At 37.0% G+C, this 21233-nt stretch overlaps 1 protein-coding gene across 1 annotated transcript in view; it reads right to left on the minus strand.

The window, feature by feature from the left end:
• LOC127850565 (uncharacterized) overlaps positions 1-21233 on the minus strand; it is a 112268-nt gene that overhangs the window by 20205 nt on the left and 70830 nt on the right. Inside the window, exons 58-80 of the mRNA XM_052383724.1 lie at positions 20843-20974; positions 20112-20288; positions 19276-19452; positions 18401-18577; positions 17889-18065; positions 17533-17709; positions 15972-16148; positions 15474-15650; positions 14997-15179; positions 14327-14497; positions 13805-13975; positions 12642-12791; positions 12254-12427; positions 11641-11814; positions 11297-11470; positions 11001-11110; positions 10612-10764; positions 10178-10465; positions 9218-9537; positions 4619-4641; positions 1972-2148; positions 1223-1318; positions 191-331 (exon numbers count right to left, since the gene is read on the minus strand). Of these exons, the coding sequence (XP_052239684.1) occupies positions 191-331; positions 1223-1318; positions 1972-2148; positions 4619-4641; positions 9218-9537; positions 10178-10465; positions 10612-10764; positions 11001-11110; positions 11297-11470; positions 11641-11814; positions 12254-12427; positions 12642-12791; positions 13805-13975; positions 14327-14497; positions 14997-15179; positions 15474-15650; positions 15972-16148; positions 17533-17709; positions 17889-18065; positions 18401-18577; positions 19276-19452; positions 20112-20288; positions 20843-20974 (3876 nt within the window). The remainder of the gene's footprint in view (positions 1-190; positions 332-1222; positions 1319-1971; positions 2149-4618; positions 4642-9217; positions 9538-10177; positions 10466-10611; positions 10765-11000; positions 11111-11296; positions 11471-11640; positions 11815-12253; positions 12428-12641; positions 12792-13804; positions 13976-14326; positions 14498-14996; positions 15180-15473; positions 15651-15971; positions 16149-17532; positions 17710-17888; positions 18066-18400; positions 18578-19275; positions 19453-20111; positions 20289-20842; positions 20975-21233) is intronic.

Here is a 21233-nt window from a genome sequence, read left to right on the forward strand (position 1 = left end):
ACTTTTTTTTCTTGAAAAAAGCACAAGAAACCAACATTATAGCTTACATAATATGATACGTGTTAAACGTGAATTGGAAAAGCAATCTGGAGTATCGACCTTTATATAACTGTTCTCGTTTGTAAATAGAAAGTAAGCATTTGAACAATCACGCAACCTTTTAAGTCCAACCTGTTAAGTTCAAACAAACCCAATCCAGTCGTAGATTTTATGGTAGTCCCAGTCTTCGAGAAGTCTGGTTTGGGGAGTGACGACTGCCGCCAACATCGCACTCGTACCTGGGCACTCCAACTGTCTTGAGTATTAGGCCCAACCCAGTATGGAGACGCTCCTGTAAAATGTTTAATCAGCCCGGTTCAGTCGAATTTGTGCTTAAATTATGATTTAGGCACGTGAGTGAACTTTCGTCCCAGGTGAGTCTGTGTAGTCTGCTCAGGCTCATTGGGGTCCACATGTGCCAAGTTGTTTCGTTTGAATAAAGTCTTTTTTGTGTGTAAAAATTCACTTTTCCATTCGGAATGCACAGGCCAAACTTGGAAGACACTATACGCACATGTACTAAGCCCTGTTTTCCCAGACCGAGGATCAAATAATATCTGAAGTCCGATGCGTTTAGATCAACTGTCTGTGAATTATCGCCAACCCAGTATAAGTACATGTATCACCGCGTAGGATTAAGCTATTTCTCAAAGTCGTCGGCCGTGTTTACGTAACATCTGAACACATACAATAAGTGTATACCATTAACGATAGTTCCTTGAAAAGATTGCGTTCCGGTATCTGTGTTCTTTTGTACGGATATATTGACCAAAATGTACCAAGAATTACCGTGTTATTGTGCTCTCTAAAAATAAAGGTATAAGAATAAACAATTTAAACTGAATGGATTGTTGTTTAAATGTGTTTATAACTTCAAATGAGGCTGTTCTTGAATAACTAGACGTAATACAAGTGCGTTAAGTGTCGTCCAAAATTAGCCTGATCAGTCTGCACAGGCTAACAAGTGACGACATTTTCCGCATCAAATAGATTTTTTTAAGAAACTTCTTCCTTATAAACTTCAAATAATAGCGGAACGTTTCGTCCCTGATTAGCCAGTGCGGAGTGTTCAGGCTAATCTGGGACGACGTTTTACGCACATGCATTAAGTACAACTTTCCCAGAGCGGGTCAAATATAAAAGAATGTACCCGTGTAAATTGTTCTTCCCAGATATTGGTTACTCTGTAGGGGCGCACTGACACGCACAGATGTCTCAGAGTAAATGTAGATGACGCCGCCATACTCCTCCGACTGGTCATCATCGCGCTGCTGGTGTCCTGTATAATATTTGTTGCAATAGAAACAGATTACCACAATGCAATTTAGATACGCTCAGAGAAAAAGAAAAATAGGGCGAAATGCATGTGCATAAAGTGTCCCATTTTAGATTTTGAAGACCACATGATTATTAGGGACGACGCGACACTTTCCGCCTAAATTGTATTTTTGCTACGAAGACACTTCCTTTAAACAAAAAATACAGTTAAAGCTGAAAGTTTAGTCCGTCATTAGCACGTGCGGACTACACAGCTAATCTGGGACAACACTTTACGCATATGCACTAAGCCCCGTTTAACCACAGCGCTTATCATATAGTGGGATACTTAAACTCAAGAAAGTGATTATTATTAATAACCGCTAGTCTTTCCTTTAGTCAAGTTTAAACACGATATAAAACATTTAAAAAAATAAGCTGGGGTAACCGCCTTTCAACGGTCAACGCAAAGCATAAGTAATTTGAATCCGGTCGACACTTCGAACCTCACGGGTAGACCGATAATATTCACTTTGAAGGGAAGGTACACTATCGTCAAAACAGGAAATAAAACATTTTAAAAATGTGATAAAATATAGGGTTAGTAAATTACAGGTTTATGCTCACGTTTGTGATCTGTATGATATACATCTAACGAGAGTGCAGATCACCCACCTGATGCTTGGAAGATATATCCCTTGTTCGGCCCATCGATTGCCTTCACCTGTACGTCTACAAGGATTGGAACCTCGCCAAGTTTATGATCGAACTCCTTGTAGCTGCTGGCAGAGGTATTACTGGAGGCGATATCTGTCCACGCACTTTCATAGTCCGGCAATGTCATAAATCCGCCTGGATGTAAGGAATTTTGTATACTAATTCGGCAACGTCATCAAGCCGCCTGAACGTAATGAATTTGGTATCATAACTCCTTTTTTCTAATTTGACAATGACATAGTATAACTTATTCAAAATAACGCTTATGTAATGTGATGGCAAAAATATGCCGAGACAAGGGCATATCGCTACTTAACAAGGCTGATTAACCTTTGTGGCGTCTTAGTCATATAGTCTCATGGTAAGAAAAGATGAGGGCAAGTATGAAACATTTCTACAAGAAAATGGTGTAGTTTGAATCGGCAGTTGCTTCATGTTGTCGCATTGAAAAAAATAATATATCACCGAAATAATCGATTTTCAGGGTCGACAGAGAGAAGGGGGTAACTGCTTAAAATGAAGGAACACAATGAATGTATCGCTCTTTTTATGATTTACGTAAAAAACGTATGAATCTAGTAAATTGAATGCTCTCTTTCAAATATAAATGTAACACAAACTGTTTTATTAATATTCGTATTATACTAATTAAGCAATAACGCATGAATATAAAGGCAATTTGCAATTACCATCATATTAAATGAATATTGTTGGAATTTCGAATACCTATCTCACTAAGAATATAACTTCATGATGGAAATTACCTGTACTAAACTTTTGATTTTTGACACCATTAACAAATTCAAAATATACAATAAGATAGTTGATGCAAATAAATAGAAAATAAATCTGCGAGCAATACTTTTAACTCGCGAATTAGGTAGTCATAATGACAGCCCTGTTGACCCGTACTTTGTTTTGTATGCATTACTTGTTACCCTATCAGTTCACACGGCGTCAACAACTCTGACCTAAACATGGGTATAGAGCACTAATGCGTTTTTCGGAGTAGATGTTTTACCCAGCTTTTCACCTTAAATGAAGTTAACATAACGCCAGCAGACACGCATGAACTATTCGAATACTTCATTGGATGATTTGAGATAAAACATCTGAACTTTGGCCACATCACTGTGTCTGTGCTCAGCGCAAAGGATGAAGCACTGTTCAGTGTAAGGAATTCCGGACTACACTCTGTCTTTTCAAACGACACATATTGTTGCCCAGTTACAATTACGCGTCAAAATCCATCTCGCAGAATTTCAGGGTCAGTACTCGTTCATTACTGAAAAAAATTAGTGTCACGATAAGAGGAAAATCGTTTAATTATCCAACCACAACTGTTTGCCGTACTCTATCAACACGTCTGGAAATCGTTTCTGACCGCCTGGATAGGCTGCCCTAATTTACAGGTTTGCTATTTTGAATTCAATTTTATACCGAAAAGTGTTGTGCTAAAATGTGACAATTCGCAATGAGATTTTTAATGACCCTCGTCATGCGAAAATGTGTCTTATTCCATATGCGCTCATCATATAGATGAATCAATAAACAATGTTTGTATTTGCACTCAGCCAGCGTATCTCTCAGTCTGATCAGGAGATAAATAATGAGACCATAACACATTGATTGATTTAATAGCGAACAGCATCGCCTCTGACCAGACTGCGCAAATGGTTGGGCTTAAGATACGCTGGCCGAAACGCATAAGACCCATTTTCGCATGAAGCGGCTATGAAAGTGTGATTTAAATGTGTCGAAAGAAAACTGCGTGAAAATCAAATATCAACATACGATATATTTTGATAGTGAAGAAATACACTCATAATAAGGCATGTGATATGATGTGCATTCCCGTAGTATACTTTATATCTCCATACACTAATGAGTGGTTTGAAAATGAAAACACATTTTCATGCGGTAAATATGCGAATAGCCAGTGAAAAAACAAAATAGTTAAACTTTTTGCGTTCTTCAGCAACAATCAAAAACTTACTTGAGGTGCTGGCTGCTCTGCTCAACGAAATCGAATGTTTTGACAGTCGGTGCGCGATCAAGCGTGGGGTGTTAACACTGTATCATTGAGCAGCCAATAAACAACTATTTTAATTATTTAAAACTCAATAAACTTAATAAATTATAATTCAAAAATCATTTTGATAAAACTACCGTCTTGAAATAAAATCGATTGTACCAACTATATAATTTCATGCTATCATTTTGATGAACTATTTTTTGCCGAGAACATCTTATGATCACGTGACGAAAAAAACCAGGCTAAAACACCCGCGAAAAAGTACCACGTGACGAAAATTCACGCTAAACACAAATACCATGCGACTACGACTTTTATCATGTAAAAATATACACTTCCGCGAGACGTATTAGTCGCAAAAACTTCTATGAAGCCTTTTTGTAAACTTATATTTATTACCAACCAATGAAACGTTACATATCCAGAAGCCGGGGCTTTATGATTGGAATTATGTAAAGACTTGACCTCTAACTGAAGTAAGCAAAGGAAACGTAGCACCTAGTTGACACTTTCTTTCTGTGTGCCAATGCAGGTTGAATGTAAAGTGTGCTGTTTACTATCGTAACTCACTACGTGAGCGTACCCGTCGCTTGCTGTGAATAAAAACAGAATGTATCACCACATAATTATAATAATACATGAAGTCGTATTACCAGCGATGTATAAAAATTCTCAAGCAAACCTCATTGAAAGTCGAGCTACGCTGGCCGAAAGATCATAAGACCCATTTTCGCATGACGCGGATATAAGAAAACTGAATGTTTATCAAATATAAACAAACGAGATATTTTTGTGATGAAGAAATAAACTCATAATAAGCCATTTGAGGACACATTATGGTGTTCACTCCCATAGTGGACTTTTTAACTACTTATACAAATGTCTGGTTTGACTATTATTACACACATTTCATGTGGCGGTAAGTATGCGACTAACAAGTGAAAAACACACGATTGTTTATCTTTTGTTTTCAATTTAATTATTTAGAAACGTAAATTTCAAACTTTATTTCAAAGTCAGCATTTACGCCAACTACCTTTCTACAAGATAATTCTTGTTATATTTAATTGTTTTTTATATTCAGTATAAGCAATTATGAAGCAATTTTGTTGTTGTCTATCGAATCCCTGTAGTTATTATTTAACTCATGTTCTTCCGGAGGAGTCCGGAGATAGCCGATGTATCACGATTGTAGTTTTATTTTCCCGCATCTATTAATAGCCTCAGATAGCCACAGATTATGAATGAACTTTGCTGACCAAAAGTACTACGTCATTAAGACGCAGCAGATAGTGGACTATTTTAATCATTCAATAAACAATCTATTTCGCGACACGTATAATGCAAACATTATTTGTTGATTCTTTTCTATATACGCTCCGTTGAAAAATATACTATTTAACATGATATTCACATAATGTTTCCATTTGTAAGTGAGTATAGATGAAGAAATCAAACCTCTTGCATAAAATGTAATTATACAACTCTTTCTCGCGCGAATGCGGCAGATGCGGCGGTTATCCAGCTGAGCGTAGTTAAGAGCAGACCGACTTGCAACGCGTTGCACTAACCTTAGTTGTCCACAAGCGAACATATAAAAATCGCCCAAATGCAAGTACCCTCAGAAAATAAAGTTTCGACGGTGATATTTCAACAAATTTAATTAACGCTCCCAAAGTGTCAATCTTTCAAAATAATCCCCAATGAAATGTACCAACATGTTATAAACACACATAGCGTACATGGAACAACTACAAAAGCATTCGTGCGATCGCTAAAAGGAGGGTGCGTGAAGTTGACACTGGCATCGACAATCGACATTAGACATTTGAATATCGGGCTGGGTCGAATGTCGAGCCATCTCTGACATCGACATTTGGCACTAGTCGTGAATATCGAGCTGGGACGAATGTCGAGCAAGCTCTGACATCGACTTTTGGCACTAGTCTCGAATATCGAGCTAGGGCGAATGTCGAGCCAGCCCTGACATCGACATTCGGCACTAGTCCCGAATATCGAGCTAGGGCGAATGTCGAGCCAGCTCGTATATCGACATTTGGCACTAGTCCCGAATATCGAGCTGAGGCAAATGTCGAGCCAGCTCTGACATCGACGTTCGGCAAAAGTCCCGAATATTTATCGTATTCCTTCAGTTATTGTTGAACTCATGTTCAACGTTTTATAAATTGAGAACTGTGAATATAAACAAGCGTAACCTTATACTATTGCGTTGCCATCACCCGTGCAATTGGACTCTGCCTTGTTTATCAGAAGCCGCATCTATTAATAGCCTCGGTTATGAATGACCTGTGCTGAGCAAAAATACTTTGTCATTAAGACGCAGCAGATAGTGGACTACATTAATCATTCATAAACAATCTCTTCCGCGACACGTATAATACAAACATTGTTTATTGATTCTTTTCTATATACGCCCCGTTTAAAAATATTCCATTTAACACTATATTCACATAATGTTTCCATTTGTGAATGAATATAGATGCAGAGCTCAAACCTCTGATATAAATTGTACATCTCTGTCTCGCGCGGATGTCCGGCTAAGCGTAGTTAACAGCGAACTGGCTAGAATTTTTTGGAACTGACAGTTGTTCGCAAGCGAACAACTAAAAACTACTGATTCATGGTTTCAGACCTACGCATAATAAACGATAAATCCAAAGCCACTCCTACAACTTACACGAAGGTCATTCTTATAAGCGAGGAAACAGCGTAACACATGAAATATACTTATACATTCGTTGACAAGGGTTAGTTATTTGTTGTTGTGAAAAATATTGTTATACACGTACTTAACAGTATCAGCCAACTTTCTTTAAAGTGAATAGCCGCGAGGATTTCAATATTTGCTTAATCATTTTAAATACAAGGTAAATGATAAATAAATATAAACAAATCCTGCTGATTTTGATTTAAAAATATAAAAGTAAACGATATGATTTTGCTTTAGAGGCAAGTACATAGCAATGGAAATTTAAAAAAAATGAAATCGATACCAATGTTTTTTGTTCCTTTAAATAACTAATAAAACATAAATAAACTATACCTTGAGTGTCCTCCATTTTCACTAAAAATAAAACGAAAAACAATGATTTAAACATGTTTTTTAGATAAACGATTTTAAAGATAATGCGGTGCTCTAGCATGCAAACTATATCGATTGATTAAATGCATTAATAAACAATAACTAGTAATTAAAAATCTAGATTGCCGTGTGACTTTTCAACGAACCAAACAAAGATTGACTATTGACGTTACAATCTATTAAAGATGCATTATTTTGAAGCGACAATGCATAGTTTTGTGCTATCGGTATAACACGATCGCACCTCCGCAATAGTAGTCGTAGTGCATAGTGCTTTATTAGATCTATGCCAACCTGATATAGCCGACCTAAAAAGAATTTAAGTTGCTTTATTGGCACCGTTGTATAAAACAGTCCTAAATTGAAATCATTTTAATGTAAATTCAGTACGGATGAAAGGTCATCCAGTTAATATATAGGCAGTACTCGTTTGTTGAACATATGTTTTCCGAAGCCAGTTAACGTATTGTTTTCCTTAAGTTTGTAACCTATACACTTAGTGTTAACCGTTAAACAACTAAGTGTATGAACTGTACATGGTCTAGACCCTACCCTGTGTGTTACGACTGCACACCTGTTTGGGCCATTTTATTAGGTAAGGATGTTCGAATTTAATTCTTCAATTGACTAAAACATAGTCTAATGCCCCGAATGAATAAAAAACGATCATTACCGTAAGAGCGATTCCAATAGGACTCGTGTTATGGTCTGCCTAAGCCGTAATGCAACGCGTCCTAATCCGTCAATTTTTATGAGATAGTTTGCTTTGTTTTACGTACCGCAACTTAATATTAACTAGCAACACTCATGTAAACAAAAACTGTATTTCAATACACACATTAAGGAAAGTAAATATACATACGTTATGTATATTTACTTTCCTTAATGTGTGTATTGAAATACAGTTTATATACGGCAAAAAGTTTATTTGAAAATAATAAAACTTTCGATATCCATTATGCATATTTCAAAACATAACTCGTACAATCATTACCGGTTACCTTTTTGCTGCATTTATCCCCCCTGTACGCATTATACAAAAGCTTTCTTGCTAAAACTTGGTTAATTTATTCATTCACCTAATGTATACCTTAGACACTTATCATTTTGTTTTTATTGGGGCATAATGGAAAACTAAATACAAATTAATCGGAACTGCTGATTATCCGGAACTGGTTCACAAAAGGTACATTAAAATGTATTTATAGTCATATAAATATTCAATAAGGTCAATATATGTGTCTTATTGTTTAACATTTTGTCATTACAATTGTTTATGTTTGTTAAAGAATGTAAATTATTTCTTAAATATTATTTTTGTTGTTGTAACGAATAACCAAAACGAATGTCTATATACATTGCGCTATGCATATTAGTATAAACATCATTTGGAATGAAAAATAATCAAATTATATCGATCAATCAACTTGTCTGGAAAAAAATCACTATCAAATATGTACATGTATTCAACTCAAAATGACCCTAAAACAGGGTACATCGCTTTGAACAGACATAATTTCATCAATTGTGCTGCGATTTCCATGAACTTGAACTTATTCAACGCAGAAAATGAATTTCCTTTCTGGAAATGGACATATCTTGTAATATGTTTAATATGCTGGATCAAATTTTAAGAAATAACACGATACACAACAACGCTATTAATATCATCGCCACACGCAAACCATCTGTGAGACGGCTGGTCGAACACAAACTTACTCGTTAAGTGTTTTAAAAACACACACTTTATGTCCAACTACAATTAGGATGTTCTTTGATAGAAACTTTTCAAATATATTTACAGTTTGAATTTTGCATATGTAAACGAAAACTTTGCGATTATATGCGACTCTAGCAAACCCATCGACAAGTCAACTATGATTTCCAAACACAATGAAATGATGTGTTGAAATAACGCAATAAAACTGTCATATACGCCAAATACTCATAAAAACAACACAAAGTACATAGCACTGCAATAGTAAAACAGATTGTCCTATCTCAGCGCCTAGTCCCGCCATTCTGATTAAATGTCAAACTCTAAAGTTATTGAACTCGAATTTGACTATTGGAACATATTGGGAGGGTTGTACGTCTCCACGGTGCTTCTCAGTTGCCTCCTCGTCTCAGGCTTGAACGCCGCCCTTTCTTTCTCGACATGCGGCGAGTCCATTACGTGCGGCATGGAAGCTCGTCCACGGAACGTATCCGCGGCAGCATCAAACACATTCCTGCGCTTCTCGGTGGGAGAGGGATCATCATCTCCTTGGTTAGACGGAGTTGGGCAGCTAGGGTCACCGAATTCGTCATCGGAGGACTCAAAAGAATGTGTGTGGTTTTCATCGCTATTTGCTGTTTGATAACCGCCGTCTCTTCCCTCGTTGCCCTGCAATATTCCAGATAAGACGGACGATAAGCAACTTAGTAACGACAACAACTGGTGTTGCTTCATAGACAATGTGCCGCCGCTGAGCTGTATACACATTGATTTAATGACGCACCCATAGGTGTGTTAATTTTATGAATGTAAATGTTAAAAATTTAACTATATTGTAATATTTATATTTTTCCTGCAACATTAAACAAACAAAACAAAGCAAGACCAGACACAACACGTATTATAAACGTTCTTTACTTGGCTTGTAAAAAGCTGAACTGATATAATTTTCAAATTGTAAAACAGGTATGTTATAAGGTATAAGCAAATTAATCTTCAACGACGAATACATTTGCTTTAAGCGATGCCCAATATACACATCGATTTTTAATGAAAGTTTATCAACCACGTTAAGAGTCCGATGTAGATTCGAAACTTAAAAATTGTAAACTCATGGAATACCCGCATAGCATACTTACCCATGTATTCTTTGCCAGTCTAGCATTACGCATTTGTAAGGCGGTTTTCAGACAATGTAATACACATATCTGAATGAGATACTTATTATTAACTGGATATGAAAACAATCCATTGAGATGCATACGTTCACGAAGCAAATACACTTTAAAAATACCAATAAATTATTTACCGATTGTTCGTGTCCAGAATCGTCAAACAGCATTTTCTTCGACTCTGTACCGACCTTGGTCAACATTTTGTGCAGAGGGGGCAGGCGTACGTTGGAAGGCATTGGCGCAACTTCACGGCGTGATAAATCGCTAGGATTAAAATTCTTGTTCTTAAGTCCCTTGAACAATCTATTCCATTCATTTGCGACATTCTTGTTTCCATTTGTTTGCTTTGCGTCTGTGACAGGGAGAAGAATTCTGTTGGTTGGAACTGCGGTACGAATAGGAGTATCTTTGTTTTCGTTCACCTAAAACGACAAAACCGTATGTTGGGTGTGATAAAGAGTCATATTAAAGCTGTTGTTGCTGCTGCTGGTATGTATTTTACAAATCATAATAATGATATAAAAACAATTTGATTATATCATCAAAAATCGATTATGCATGGACAAACCGGATTTGGAGGTTCAGACACATTAGTGCGTTGCAACGAGTGGCCCATCTTAAATGGAACCGGTGTAAGTAGTTTCGGGTCTTCATAATCATCGAACACGTGCGGCATATTTTTCTTCGGTTCTTTCGTCGGTTTTACTGGGGTTGGCTTTGGCTACATTCATTCAATAAAATAGAAATCGTTTAAGGTCATGCTGGCAATGGTAAGTTATTTGTCTTACTCCAGACAAACTTTCATGAGAGAACACGCTTGTATTTAATTCAAATAGGTAATAAATTAACCTATATAAGGCTAATACATACACAAAGACACGTATATTTAAACATATTGTTATTGCGTAATACCCCCCCCCCACACTCCCACACAAAAAATCAAAATATTTCGCCCACCTTGCTATTGCGGTATCTGTAGTACAGACATACGCTTATGACGAATATGTCCACCAGCACCAACACAATAAACAATGTCCCAAACACCAAAATCACGTCAGGAAGTATTGCTACAAATAAACAAAAAACGTGCACTATTACAATATCCGTTTAATTATTGATCTGATCGCAAAGAACTTTTGCGATAGGTGCTTGTAAAGGAATTGATTATAAATATAGGAAGCAATATATGCGTTAACATGTGCGCTATCACTAATTGTCAGATATAATAATGAATGTAAACGTGCGATACCTACCAAATACACATTCAGGGACCACGCCACTCCACACGCCTGTACTCTCGCAGGTTCTCGTTGATATTCCAACAAGTGCGTGGTTGTTCGTACAGATGTAGGTCGCCTTGGAACCCACCCAGTTGCCTAGCGACATGTCCACGTACCCATTGAGAATGTTGTCAAGAAGTGGGCATTCTGTAGTTTACAAAGCAAGCCGCTTAGTAAACGTATTTAATAATTTTTGTAAACTGATGAAATTCATGAACACGTGAAATGCTTAGTTCAAGTCGGCAAAACAGTATTATTGTGAACTTCATTTATGAAACGAAATTGTATAAGCTAATTAATGCGCCAATTATTCCTACCAATAACGCATGACGGCACGCTTCCACTCCACTTCGAATCCCAGCCACAAATGCGTTCTTGTACACCCAATAAGGCGTATCCTTCGTCACACGAATACCGAATGATGTCCCCTGCGGCCAGACCGTCGCTTGCATTCACAGACCCGTGGGATGGTACCGATGGGGCGGGGCATCCTTGATGTGTTATACATTTACAAACGGTATTTTATTAAAATGATGTAAACAAAATAATTGGAAATGTAGGGCGCGGTTACCAAGCGTGTACTTGCACATCGATAATCGGTTCTTTTATAAGAGACAGTCGACAGCCTCGCAAAGTTATATTGGTTAAATCGCACAGTGATTGTCTTCGTAGTAAATATTGATGAGACACAAAATATATCAACAATTAAAATGACCTCTCAAATTTTGAAGAATCGCGGGATATTGAACACAAACGACGATAAATGAGATAATGGAAACCATTTTATACAGCAATATGAGATGTCACTTATAAAGACAGTTTGTTTAATTTAAGAATTTGCACACTAAATAATTACTTGCATTTAAGAATGAATATAGATGCCTGTACCGAACTTTACAAAGTGTAATGTAGGTAAACAATTGTTAAAACCTGTAATACACAAAGGTGCTGTGGAGTCCCATTGGCCCGTCGATAGGCAGGTGCGTGTTCCAGGTCCATTTAGGGCGTAGCCTTTTACACACGTGTAGGTGGCTTTGTGTCCTTCGGCGAGAACTGAAGGGTTCGTGACATTTCCGTTAGTGGGATTGGATAGTGGTCCACATACTGAAAAAACGAATGAATATACAGGACGATCGATCGTATATGAGTGGTTCTTAGTTCCGGGATTTCGATAAACTTATAATGTTAAAACTACAAAAAGTAAAGCATAAGTATTTATTTGAAGAAATTGCTTATGTTTATTTTGAATATACAAACATTTGTAACAGTAAAAAAACGTCACGTATTGAGAGAAATTAAATGAAAATTTTACTCGTACTGCTTAGGCATTTATCTAGGCTGGAGTCATAGTATTGTCCAATTAACGCGCAAATACATCTATCTTGACCATTCGTGTCGTCTCGACAGGTTGCGCCCTTAGTTTTGCACTGCGCAGTTACCGCACATAGGGTATTGTAGACAATTTGAACTGGAAACGTGCAGATAATTGAACACACTCTTCTTGATGATTTCAAGAAATGACCATAAAATATTACATATTAACTTAAGTGTACGTTAACAAAGTTAACTTTAACTTTACAAATTTGCTTATCAATAATACATAATTGGTGAAAACAAAGAAAGGCAGCTATCAGCACTGTTGTATGTGTATATTTGTATGTCTTCCCTTCAGAAGACTGGTAATTGGGTAGAGCCAATTGTAAGAAAATTTCATGTTTAAAAAATCAATCATACAATTAAAGTATAGTGACGAGAAGAAAGCACTGGGAGTTTGAAATGTACTGTTCTAATGTTATCTGGTTCTGCATTTAAACCACGCCAAAACATTTTCATAAACGACAGAAGCAGCATCTGTTTTTTATAATCACGCGCTTTACGCGGTTAACATAGAAAAGGGCCTTGCTCTGTGAAAAGGGGGTTTAATACATGTGCGTAAAGTGTCGTCACAGATTAGACTGTGCAGTCCGCACAGGCTAATCAGGGACGACACTTTCCGCTTTAACGGTATTTTTTTGTTTAAATAAAGTCTCTTGTTAGCAAAAAACCAGTCATCATGAATGAAATTCATACCCAACGTTGTTAACTGGTCTCTTACTGGTTTATATAAACCTCGTACATTAGAAATCATTGTAATAGAGATATAACTCGACCTACATTTGAAATTAGTGTCTATATGTGTTGTGTTGAAGTGTATGGATACACTATTACACATATGAATTTTGTTTAGAACACAATGGCAAGAATAGTGTATAAAGGTTAAACGCAGTTAAACTTGTAAATAATTGCGATTAATGGTTGATATTTTTCCATGTTAAGTTTGTTTAATTAATTATTTGAAACATGCTTTTTTATTAATAAAACACACACACCATGTGTTCGAATAGGAACTAGAGTATACAATTGTAATCGTCCCTTAGACGTATCTGTACCAACATTTTACTCGATATTAAATTGATAAGACAATTATCGGCATGCTCTTACTGAGATTGCATCTCGGACTCTCTGCCCATACTCCAGAGTTCGTGCAGTCGATTGTAGCTTTACCAATGACCTCGTAACCGTTGTTGCACGAGTACGTTGCATTCTTCTCAACCAGCGTTCCGTCCGGGACGGTCACTACACCGTTTTCAACAATCGGTGGATTGCCGCAATCTAGTAGGTGAACGGAATTATTTGTTGACACTTTATTTACATATGTAATTTCCATATTAATCCACGTAGAGTTTCTTGTAACAGTTTAAAAGAACATTGTTTTGCAAATATGATTTGATTATAATTGAACGAAAACATGTATTTAATTTCATGTGTCGACAATACAGCAATACAGCAAAAATCCTATATTAAATAAGATTCCTGCTAAAGCGGACATACAACAAATGGTTCGTATTGCTCTAATGCCATTCTTATCTTGTGTAATGTAGATGAATATAATTATTGAATATAGTTATATATTGTAATCAACTTAAATAATTGCATTGTCTGAATACGATTACATATGCATACCAAGCCTGCATTCTGGTGCCGATCCCCAAAACCCCGATGGTTCGCAGATGACGGAAGGGTCGCCAACAAGTCCGTAGCCACTGTTGCACGCGTACATAGCATAGTCGCCCACCTGGCTGCCAGAGGGAAGCCACGAGTAGCCATTGGGAATGTCTGGAGCCTCGTCGCAACCTTTCAGCATATATTGAATTTATTTATTAGAAATCTTCACTGATCACGATTTACAAATAACTAATAAAATAAAAGACACATCGACAAGTGAAAGTTGCATTTGTTTATTATTTCGTTAAGTGGGCATGTGCAAAACCAAAAACGCCTATCCACAGCAAATGGTCATTAATACTTATCTAATCCATAACCAATGATGGTCACTTCGCTTAACCTAATACATCAGAAGCATGATATGAGCACAATCACAATATTTTCAATGTGTAACAAGATCACGTTGTTCGTTTTTCCGTTTCATCGCCATCTCACGATAGTGAAATATTGGCAGAATAAAGTCATTTGTCTACGAACAACCATAGGCAGTTCAAATTAAATATAATCACATCCATACCATTTCTATATTAAAGTGTGATATTCAAAATTAAACGCTACGCTCAATAGCAATCATGAGATAATATGTTTTAAACATTTGACATATAAAGTTCAACATGTGTCGACATACTAAGTATTGCGCATGAAGGCTGGGTACCACTCCATGATCCACTAGCGTCACACACCCGGGACGAAGTGCCCTTTATTTCATAGCCATCCCGACAAGTGTAGAATACCGTAGATCCATATTGTTTGCTGTTCGCAGGAGAATAAGTCGCAGCACCGTTTGTAATATTGGCAACCGGACCACAGTCTTAAACAAAGTAATTGAGTGTGGTCAAACACTGCATGTGAGGCTTAAACGAAGAAATATGCAAATATTGTTTTTAATTGAATGCTTCAATTGATACAATATAGCAGCTGATTATGCATCAGTTTACGTATCGACCTGACAAATAGGTTTAAATATTACAATATACCATATTACTGTCAAATTCCAAGATACAGAACTATGAGTGATACCTCAGTAAAAAACACTTGAATATTAATATAATGCATTAATATGATAATAACAAGCCGAATAAGTCCGAGCAAAGCCTACTCTCACCCAATATGACGCAGGTAGGCGCGGACGCACTCCATGTCCCCGAAGCTAAACATGTTCTGGTGCTAACACCACTTATCTTGTAACCCAGATTACAGGAGTACTGTGCTGATTTCTGGTATTCTGTTCCGTCGACTGTTAGAACAGTTCCATTTATGGGATTGATCAGTGGGCCGCAATCTATACAGCATTAAAACATTATTAATGACAATGAATATTACTTTGATCACAATTTTTATGGAATACATGTATTACTTAAAGACATAAAGTGATGAATTTCAATGAGTAAAACATACAGTGATTTAAAGTAGGAATAATTAAACCACAGAAACATCACGAGAGAAACGTGTGTACAAATAATCCAGTCTTTTTAAAGGCAATTGATCCTTTGCCGATAAAAACAAAGTATGTGCATCATCCCATTTCGATTAGTCCCTAAAAATATGAAAAACGGATGTTTTTGTTATTATCTTAACATAAATACAATAAGAATAATCGTACTTCGTATTTGACAGGTGGGCGATTCTCCGCTCCAAGATTTAGTTGCGAGACATTGCCTTGTAGGGGTTCCAACCATAGCGTATCCAGTATTGCAGCTGAACATTGCAATATCTTCGTACAATAGTCCATCAGAGAGGTCTGCGGCACCATTTGTAGGCGCTGTCAGCGTTGGACAACCTTTAGTATAGTATTTTTTATTTGTTGAGAATATCTTGACACACATATGTTGAGGGTTTAAAAAATACTCTCGAAATACAGTCCACTCTCGTTATCTCGAAGTCGGCGGGAAGAAGAAAAAATATCGAGATAACGAGAGTTCGAGATATCCGATTAGGCGTTTTCAAAGAAAAAATGAGACAAAAATTTACCTTGTTTTTAACATTTAGATACCTGCTAAGTGGTCTAACTAAAGCCGTCACCGTGTGGCATAATACTCTCTACCTGATATATACGCGTTTTTACGAGGCAAGATTAATTTTGCTATTTAAATGCTTAAAATGACGTTTTAAGTATTACAGAATTGCATGAACACATGCGGTTATAATTTTCTAAACTGTCGAGTAAACATCCGGTTATGTTGCTATTTAAAGTTGTGATGCAATTGACCTCCAATCAAGACGAGGGTTTTCCATCTGAACATGCGTAAATCACGTTCCGGAATACTGAACTGTACATGTACATTTTGTAGTTTGAAATATTCTTTCAAGTAAGCCATGATAATGACTTTTGGAGTTCAATGATAGAAAAACATTATGTAAATTTGCAACGGTTTATATACGCAAAAATATAACTCAATGCATTTTGGACTGTTGTTTGTAAAAAAAACAAACATAGTCTTTCGGCCTTTCGGCAGGCTGTGTATTAATTGCAGTTAATTGATGTTAAAAAGTGACAGGCCTTACTCAAGTGTTAATGGCTAACGACATTACACACGTGTGATCAGTGATGCAATTAACGGATCAATTTCCTACCGCACAGTATCGGGAGCAGCCGGGCGAAGCGGGACGGTGAAGTATCAAAGACAAGTTGTTTCACCTTTTGCCGACACTGGGACAGTTATTCGCACTTCGAGATAAACCACAGTAAATACATGTAAAATCGGGACTCGGGAAAAAAATTTATATCGACATATCGAATTATTCGACATAACGAAAATCGAGATAAGCGATGTTTATTTATATAGATAAAGAAGGGGAAAAATGGGACATTGAGCTTACTTCGACATATCGAGAATATCGAAATATCCGATGTCGAGATAACGAGAGTGGACTGTATGTATATTGTTTAGATATCTTGTTTTAGACTGATTCGTGGCTTGGCACGGTATTTTTTTGTAATCGATTTCATCTTACATCAACAAATATTGCTACAAGTGCTGTTGGTAATCAATAAACACTGCTCCCACGATTTTGTATGTCAGTATATAACCGCTTTACCAGTGATGTAAGAGGGCGATGAGTATATAACCCGGTAGTATTATTGACTTATTACAAAACTATTGACATTTGTGACAGCGTCTATTGTGCATGTCTGCATGTAAGAATTGTTAAGCTGCACTTACTGATTCTGTTGCAAACTGGTTCGCTGCTTGACCATGTTTTATCAGCCTGGCATGTTCGGCTAGGAGTTCCATTTAATAAGAAACCAGAGTTACATGCGTATGCGGCTGTTGATTGGTACTGCGTGCCACCAGAAAGATCGACCTTTCCATTTGGTGGATTCGAAAGAACTGTGCAAGCTGAAAGCATATTTTTTGTTTGCTTTATATTTTAGAAGTACATGCGTGCTTTACTTGTTTACTTGATTTGACACTTATTCATCTTTTAAGAAGATTACTCACACATCAACATCACAAAACATAATTTAATTAATAAGAATGCATTACTGTTAACGACGCATATCATTTGTGGTTCTTACTGTTGATTTCGCAAGTTGGAGGCGAGTTGCTCCATTGCCCTGTAGACTGACATATCCGTAAAGCGATCCCTTGCAGTGTGTACCCGGTGTTGCAAGTATATGTAGCAACGGCGGCGTATGTCGTTCCTTGAGGCAGGTTAACATTGCCGTTTGTAGGGGCGGGCAGTGTCAGACAATCTGTAAGGAATGCTCTTTCTATCATGCACTGACCACAGGGGCCAGTCAAAAATAAATAAATCAGTATATGTAAATTTCTTACATATACTTTTTTATTTTTTTGACTGGCCCCTGTGGCACTGACATGAACATCTCGTAACTTGTAGGTATTACACACATTTTAAAGCTATTCTTTTGTATTGTTTAGAAATTATTTGTTTATTAAAAGAAACTTATGCGTTAATGGTCATGTTTATAGTAATCTATTTCATTTTTTAAGTTTAGTGGTCGGAGCTGCGGTAAGTATATTACCATTATTTACGATGGAAGGCATTCAGAAAAATGGATACCGGTACCTTTAATGTGACACCTTGGTTTCACAGAATCCCAGACTCCATCCGCGGCGCATCTGGATGAGGAAACTCCAATGAGATCATAGCCAGTGTTGCAGTAGAACAGAGCGACACTTTGATATTTGGTACCGGTCTGAGTATCAACTGTTCCGTTGCCAGGAGCAGTCAACGCGCCACAGTCTGTATAAAGGTTAAAGTCTAGGTCATATCCTTTGTATATGTTTGAACCTATGTTTATACTTCATTCTTGTACTTGTATATGGTTATACATATTGGTTACATTAATATTTTTCAAGGTCGATGCCATACTAGTGGTTGTCCGGTTAGAGCAGTGGTCAGTACATTAGGTTCTCAACTTGGCGACCCGGGTTCAATCCCGTTCCGGGTGCATGTGAGTTTCGTAGGTGGTCACCATACCTCCTGCGGGCACCCCCCCCCCCCACACACACAACATAAGACCACACCACAATTGAAGATCTTTCAGAGGAAACTAAATAGCTGGACAGTTTATATATATCGAAATTCGTCTTAACTTGCGTGATTCTTGTAACACAATTAGGTGGGTGTGCTGGGACACATTTTGGTCCGGAAAGACCTCTTAAACTTCGGAGAACACACGTGCACGATGACATAGTATTGTGTTTTTTAATATGCATAATTTACTTATTTTGATATTCCAGTTTATTCCAGTTGACAAATAATAATGAAAATGGTATGTTTCGTCAGAATTGGGACTTTTTTATGCATTTTATAAATTAAACCCTTGAAAAGTACCTCCAATGATAGGTTATATTTGTATTTCGAAAGAAAGACAATGCAAACAAAATGTCTATAAGAATAGTAAATACAGATTATAAAAAAATCCACACTTAATGTACCTTTAATCACGCAGGTAGGACTGGTGCCTCCCCACACGCCACTGGCCATGCACGTCCTAGTTTTGTTGCCGCTGAGGGAATACCCAGTGTTGCATTCAAACTCTGCCTGACCTAGGTACTGAGTGTTTGGTATAAAGCTGACCGAGCCATTCAGAGGAGACGACAAAATGTTACAGTCTACAATAAATATTTTACGTATGATTACATAGTATGGAAATACTTTAGCTCTTGTATGAAAATATCATTAGATCTTTCTGTATATAGCTCCTCAACACTGACATTGTCTACATGTATTCGGTTTTGCTTGTGCACGTATTTTACGACTAAAACGATCGTTGATCCATTAAATTGGATTTCAGTACGAAAACTAATCGATTTTTATACATAAAATACCGTTACAATCGATCAATTACTAATACATATCGTACTGTTGTAATGGATAAATATAACACATATGTCCATCGAAAAGATATTTTAATATACTTATGCAACAAAAGTCAGGGTAAGTATAATGTTGATGAGACAGGGAGCTACACATACTAAACGCATTTCACACGTGCGATTATTACATAATTATGCATCCCATATGTTCCCATCTCAGTTAATTCACATAAGCATCAAGCAACTATTGAAATGTTAACAAATAAATCATGTTACAAAACAAATGTTAACTTATGTATGATAACTTTTCCGCTAATTATACTACGAATTTGTACCTTAACGTACATATTCATTCGGTCCATGTTTGTTTTGTGTTTCGAATGTACACACACGGTAAATACTGTTAGGTAAATAAGCAACAGCTTATGATTCTAACTCAAACTTGTTTATTTTACCTTTGATAACGCATGCTGGTGTTGGTCCACTCCACGTCTGATTTGCAAGACAGGACACAAAGGACAGACCACTGCGTGTGTAGCCTGTCTCGCACGAGAAATAGGCCTTAGCAAGGTACAGAGTTCCCTCGGAGTGATCGACGGTTCCGTAAATAGCCGGTACGATTGTTCCGCAATCTTTATTTGACCAACATATTTCAAATTAGAAGATTACTAAAAAAACTTATGAGAATGTTCTTGTTACTCGCAAATTAATATTTGAGCCGCGCTCTGAGAAAACTGGGCATAATGCATTTGCGTAAAGTGTCATCCCAGATTAGCCTGTGCAGTCCGCACAGGCTAATCAGGGACGACACTTTCCGCCTAAACTTGATTTTCGGCAAGGAGGGACTTCCTTGAAACTAAAAATACCATAAAAGCGGAAAGTGTCGTCCCTGATTAGCCTGTGCGGACTGCACAGGCTAATCTGGGACGACACTTTACGCACATGCATTAAGCCCAATTTTCTCAGAACAAGACACATTTCATGGCACATATACAATACTTATTTATCATGTGATATTTATTTAAAATGTATACCTTAATCGAAATAGATAGTAATTACCCTTAGAAATGTTGCTATTTCTGTTTGGTGACTCTGTGAAATATGAGTCTATTTATATAATTATTACAGATTTGTTATTTAGTATATATGTTAACCATAAATCCATGGAATTCCCCGCTATTGATACCTTTCTTGCTACATGTGAAGGATCCTGTCTGATAATATCCAGAAGAACACACACATTTCAAGCCGTCACATTCTGCTTTCAGGATGTTGGAACAAACACCGGGACGTGTAGAGCAGTCGTTGTTCAGAGTAGCTAGAAGATCAATACAATCAATACAAGTATGTTTATCATGAAATTACTAGTACATTAAGTTTACAGTTGGTTAATGCAGAAGAATCGGTTTAGTGGTCAGTATGTGTTCGGATTTTGAAGGTTCTTCTTATTACAATATAAAACTATTTACATTTGAAAAAAAAAGATAATAGTAGCCACCCATCAAAGACATTGGAAACCTCGAGAACAACGGTAAAGCAAGCGCATTATTTATGGGTGTTCAGAAACGCACGGCCGT

This window comes from Dreissena polymorpha, chromosome 1, assembly GCF_020536995.1.
Source record: "Dreissena polymorpha isolate Duluth1 chromosome 1, UMN_Dpol_1.0, whole genome shotgun sequence".
Taxonomy (NCBI): domain Eukaryota; kingdom Metazoa; phylum Mollusca; class Bivalvia; order Myida; family Dreissenidae; genus Dreissena; species Dreissena polymorpha.